The sequence below is a fragment of the Neoarius graeffei genome, chromosome 3 (genome assembly GCF_027579695.1).
Source record: "Neoarius graeffei isolate fNeoGra1 chromosome 3, fNeoGra1.pri, whole genome shotgun sequence".
NCBI lineage: Eukaryota > Metazoa > Chordata > Actinopteri > Siluriformes > Ariidae > Neoarius > Neoarius graeffei.
The window spans coordinates 99,449,076-99,455,330 of NC_083571.1; the positions used below are offsets into that span (position 1 = coordinate 99,449,076).

At 45.3% G+C, this 6,255-nt stretch overlaps 1 protein-coding gene across 1 annotated transcript in view; it reads right to left on the minus strand.

The window, feature by feature from the left end:
• trmt6 (tRNA methyltransferase 6 non-catalytic subunit) overlaps positions 1-5,693 on the minus strand; it is a 50,492-nt gene extending 44,799 nt beyond the window's left edge. The window contains exon 1 of the mRNA XM_060917761.1: positions 5,424-5,693. Coding sequence (XP_060773744.1) covers positions 5,424-5,533 — 110 coding nt within the window. The 5' untranslated portion in view covers positions 5,534-5,693. The remainder of the gene's footprint in view (positions 1-5,423) is intronic.
• Between the last annotated feature and the right edge of the window lie 562 nt (positions 5,694-6,255).

Consider the following 6,255-nt stretch of genomic DNA (forward strand, 5'->3'; position numbering starts at 1 on the left):
TGCTGTGGCTTGTTGTCACCAACAACGCCAACAGATACTGGCAAGAGCGTATAGATGAGGCGAGGCGCATAAAGCTTCAGAAATTCTCGTAATTCTTCTTCTTCTTCCGGGTTTACAGATCCCAGCGTGCTCGCGGGGCATGTGTGGGCATGTGAGGACACTCCTCCTCACCAATCAGTGCACAGGGGAGTGTCTGCTCACGCCCCCAGCCTCACTCGGCTCGGTTTGGCTCGCTTCAGCCCCACTCCAAAACCGTGCGAGTTTTAGGGGCTAAGCAGGGCTGAAGCGAGCTGAGTCGTGCTGTTCTTTGGTAGTCGAAACGCGAGCCGTGTCGGGCTGAAGTGAGCTGAAGCGAGCTGAAAAAGGGTAGTGGAAAAGGGCCAAAATAGAACCTCCAACATTTTGAGGGTCGTCTGGTTAAGGTCACCAAAAAGGTCAAAATAATTTTTTTTCATGATATCTTCCTTCATTTTCATCATATTCACTTCAAACCAAATCCAAAATGTTCATCTTTCAATTCTGCTTCCATTGATATGCTACATGATGGGGTATCTTTCATAGTTTCCTTAGTGGTTGGGGGTCAAATGTCAGGGGTCAAGGTCACTGGGAAACGGTTCAAGACAGAGAGATACTTAATATTATCGACATATAGGAAGTCATATATGGGATTTCATTTGGCACCATGACCTTTGACCATGAGTGACCTTGAAAGGTCATATGCAGGGTCACGGATTTTCAGAGGCTCATAACTGTGAAACGGTTCAAGATAGACACATACTTAATATTACTGACATATATGACTTTCTATATGGGCTCTCATTTGGTACCATGACCTTTGACCATGAGTGACCCTGAAAGGTCAAACTCAAGGTCACGGGTTTTCAGAGGCTCATAACTTTAAAACGGTTAATGATAGACAGATGTTTACCATTATCAGCATATAAGAAGTCCCATATGGGCTTTCAGTTGCCACCATGACCTTTCACCTTGAAATGTCAAACTCAAGGTCATGGATTCACCTTGTAACGTGAATAGGCGAGACTGCCGGGCGAGGTTTGTTTTGCCTGGCAACACTTGTTTAGTGTTTTCACTTCTTCAAATTTTGTCCATTTCTGTCTTCCAGCTCTGTCTTTTTTTGCTCTGCTGCTTTGACTATGACTCAAAAAGTTTCATGCTCTCGAAACATATTATTTTTCACAACAAAACTGTTAAGCAACAAAATTTACCAGACTTCTTTCCAAGGAGTGGTGTGATTTCTAACTGATCCTCCTTCTTAGCAATAGTCTGTTATTTAACAATTATATGCCAAAGGCAAAGTGAATATCGGTGAATAATAACCGAGATGGGGCGGCACGGTGGTGTAGTGGTTAGCGCTGTCGCCTCACAGCAAGAAGGTCCGGGTTCGAGCCCCGTGGCCGGCGAGGGCCTTTCTGTGTGGAGTTTGCATGTTCTCCCCGTGTCCGCGTGGGTTTCCTCCGGGTGCTCCGGTTTCCCCCACAGTCCAAAGACATGCAGGTTAGGTTAACTGGTGACTCTAAATTGACCGTAGGTGTGAATGTGAGTGTGAATGGTTGCCTGTGTCTATGTGTCAGCCCTGTGATGACCTGGCGACTTGTCCAGGGTGTACCCCGCCTTTCGCCTGTAGTCAGCTGGGATAGGCTCCAGCTTGCCTGCAACCCTGTAGAACAGGATAAAGCGGCTACAGATAGTGAGATGAGAATAACCGAGATGAAGTTGAAGTTATTACCTCGCCCAGGACGGAGCCCACCAGGGGGTGAGGTATTGTTTTCGGTGGGGTTTCTTTGGGGTTTTTTTTGTTAGCAACATAACAGGAAAACAGCTGGACCAATCTTCATGAAACTTTCAGGATAGATGGGCATTGGTCTCAAATAGGACTTCCAACATTTTGAGGGCCATCCGGTCAAGGTCACCAAAAAGGTCAAAAGTGGTTTTTTTTCATGATAATCTTCCATCATATTTACTTCAAACCAATTCCAAAATGTTCATCTTTCAATTCTGCTTCCACTGAGATGCTACATGACGGAGGATCTCTCATAGTTTTCTTTCAAACTTTCATTTGTTTGTTTGTTTATCTGTCTGTTAACAATCTAGTGTCTAGAAGGTTGCGCCGATTGACTTCAAAATGTTCAGGGAAGGTGGGCAATGATCCGTAGATTACCCGATTAAATTTTGGGGGTAATCGGGTCAAGGTGAAGGTCACCGGAAAGGTCAACCTTTTGGTCAAAAGAGCATTTTCCATTATAACTCAAAAACAGTTGCTGATAGACAAATGTTTACTATTATGAACATATAGGAACTCCCATATGGCCTTTCATTTGGCACCATGATCTTTGACCTTGAAAGGTCAAAGATTTTCAGAGGCCTGTAACTTGAAAACGGTTGATGGTAGACAGATGTTTACCATTATCAACTTATAGGAAGTGCCACATGGGCTTTCATTTGGCACCATGACCTTTGACCTTGAATGACTTTGAAATATCAAACCCAATGTCATGGATTTTCATCATACTCTAACCTGACTGCGGATGATTGAGAAACATTACTATTATCAACATATAGGTATGAAATAAGTGCTGCCAGGCGAGGTTTGTTTTCCCTGGCAACACTTGTTATTCACTGAGCCTGAGAAAGAATTGTTTTAGTATAAATACAGTCGATTATTTAAAAAAAAAAAAGTTAAGTCATATACCGTTATTACATGCAAAGGTAATAATGGTGCGGCGCAGACTTGTCACTTATCTACACCGAGTCACATAACATACTTTGTTTTGAAATTGATAAAATAAATCTCAATTCCACCTTTCCTTTGAATAGTTTTAGACCAAACTTCATAGCATATTTAGTGCTTTTAGGAACAGCGTTTTTCCCCCCCATCATTTCTAATTCTTCCTAACTTATGATGACAAAGTGATTGGCAGCTATTTTGCCGAGTCATTCAAGGTTATTATTGAGAAATAGTCTAAATTTCTTGACCAATCAGCATGTGTGATTTCCTATAAATCACCTGTGTCTTTATACTAAACAGAAATAAGTGTGCTGAATGCTGTAACTGACCAATCAGAATCAAGTATTCAAATAAGCCATGCAATAAAAGAGCTAAAATACAGTAGCTCCCTTATGGCCCTTTTCCACTACCCTTTTTCAGCTCACTTCAGCCCGACACGGCTCGCGTTTCGACTACCAAAGAACAGCACGATTCAGCTCGCTTCAGCCCTGCTTAGCCCCTAAAACTCGCACCGTTTTGGAGTGGGGCTGAAGCGAGCCAAACCGAGCCGAGTGAGGCTGGGGGCGTGAGCAGACACTCCCCTGTGCACTGATTGGTGAGGAGGAGTGTCCTCACATGCCCACACACGCCCCGCGAGCACGCTGGGATCTGTAAACACCGTAAACCCGGAAGAAGAAGAATTACGAATCAGTACGAGAATTTCTGAAGCCTTATGCGCCTCGCCTCATCTATACGCTCTTGCCAGTATCTGTTGGCGTTGTCGGTGACAACAAGCCACAGCACCAAGACCAGCAACACTAATGACTCCATGTCCTCCATGTTTATTGTTTACTATTCGGGTCGTGAGACTACCGCTTAAAAGGTCACTGATGTCACTGTTTGCGCTGCCTAACGACATCACGTGATGTCCACCCACTTTCGCTAACTCCACCCAATGTGTCCACCCACTTCCAGCCAGCACGGTTCAGCGCGGTTGTAGTCGAAATGCAACTCCAACAGCCCCACTCAGCTCGACGCAGCCCGGCACGGCTCAGCCCGACTCAGCCGCGTTTGTAGTGGAAAAGCGGCATTAGGTTGCTTGCCAGCTGACAGCACTTTCACTTTTTTTTAACTGACCCCTGTATTACTGACACTGTCCAATGTGCTTAGGGACGGTAGGGGCTCCGAGTGTGCCTCCCCTGTGGCTGTTTCGGTCCTTAAATCATTTTCAGTGCTTGAAGAAGCTCACTCAATTAAATAAATGTCAGCAACTGTGCCATTGTTCAATTCACGCAGAGATAATTACACCACCACACCAGGCCTATTAAGACGCACTGCGATTGGTCAAAAACTTGGCACTCATTTGATCATTACGTGCAGTTGATTTTTATTGGTCACAAGCACGTACTCATTGTTTACACTCTGGCTTCCCGTCGTCTCTTCACTGGGGTTAGATTTTGGCAAATGGAGGGATTTCTATAAAAGATGACCTATGATTATGAGGACATACATTCGCACTGTGACGACTGCTAGTAATTTTCTCTTCATCACTGATGGATAATGTTCGTCAGTGACGAGTGCCAGCGGGAGCCCTGCATTTAGTTTTTCTTGGTCAAAGAAAAAAAAAACTGCTAACCCTGCCTGATCAATTAGGAAGCAGTAGCACTTGTGCATCCTTGTCAAATACATGCCATGCCTGGAATTTTTGACCATGTGTCAAAAGACGCTTCAATATATTGCTGGTGTTTCCATCTTACTGGGCGGCACGGTGGTGTAGTGGTTAGCACAGTCGCCTCACAGCAAGAAGGTTCCGGGTTCGAGGCCGGCGAGGGCCTTTCTGTGTGGAGTCTGCATGGGTTTCCCCCACAATCCAAAGACATGCAGTTAGGTTGACATGGGGCGGCCTTGGGCTGAGGTGCCCTTGAGCGAGGTACCTGACCCCTGACTGCTCCCCAGGTGCTCTGGTGTGGCTGCCCACTGCTCCGAGTGTGTGCGTGTGTTCACTGCTTCAGATGGGTTAAATGCAGAGGATGAATTTCACTGTGCTTAAAGTGTGCATGTGCCGAATAAAGGTTTCTTTCTTTCTTACCTGAAAAGATCATTTTACAGATATGAAATAAAGCCATGCTTTGGACCGATTCTTGCTTTTGCAAGTTTCCAGCAGCATAGACATGGCGTTTGAGGTCATGATACATGAGTTTTTGCAACGCACAACTGTCAGAAAAAAAACACCGGCATCGATAACCTTGGAAGTATCTGATTCTGATGGATCTGGTTCTCGATCCTCATCCCGGCCTGCGACAGCGAAATCAGGCCTTCACATCAGTCAGTCAATCTGTGTTTCCAGAAAACCTGCCTTCATTTGATATGCAAATGTTCATGAGGTATTAGGAGTACGTAATGTAGAAATGATGTTATGACGTCATTTGGTGACTTCTTGAGCATGCATTAGTTACTTTCCCCTTAAAAGAGCTGACATAAGCATGTTTGAGCACACTGACCAAAATCATATTAAGCCACATTAAAGGGTGTATTACTCTTAAGGCTTATGGTTAAAGTCTCCAGCTAGCTCTACTTCAAACTCACTCTGTAGGGAGCAAACTAGCCGAAAAAATAAACATCAGTAAACCCTAGCTAGCCAAACTAACCAGACATGCCCAAATTTTCTCGTTTTAAAGTAAACACGAGGACTACTCACTTTTTTGTCTCCACCTGCACGGACTTGTAGACATCTCCTCTTTTCAAAACCACATAATCTCCTTCAGTTATTCTGCAATCTAAATCACTGTCCACATCCGAGTCCGCCATTTGCACACCCTGACTGATCGGATGATTCAGTAATGAACCAATATTTCACAGTGAAAAACATTCAGTGAAGACCATCAACACCACAAACATCAACCTAAACAAATAAGAACTCAGTGGACGCAGTTTCTGAGAGACATTTCCACGTGCACACTATCACTTCCTGGAGCACAGGCTGATTAATCGATCGCAATGGAATCGAGCGCTCAGGCAGGACCGCGGGCTGATCACAGAGAAACTGATCCTCAGCAACTGGAGAGCGCGCCATGAACTGGTCTACACGTTTTCTTGTACACTGACGTTCTTCTCATCTCATCTCATTTCATTATCTGTAGCCGCTTTATCCTGTTCTACAGGGTCGCAGGCAAGCTGGAGCCTATCCCAGCTGACTACGGGCGAAAGGCGGGGTACACCCTGGACAAGTCGCCAGGTCATCACAGGGCTGACACATACGGTAGACACAGACAACCATTTGCACTCACATTCACACCTACGGTCAATTTAGAGTCACCAGTTAACCTAACCTGCATGTCTTTGGACTGTGGGGGAAACCGGAGCACCCGGAGGAAACCCACAGAGACACGGGGAGAACATGCAAACTCCACACAGAAAGGCCTTCGCCGGCCACAGGGCTTGAACCTGGACCTTCTTGCTGTGAGGCGACAGCGCTAACCACTACACCACCGTGCCGCCTGGCAAAACAAAGTGATATATACAGTGGCGGG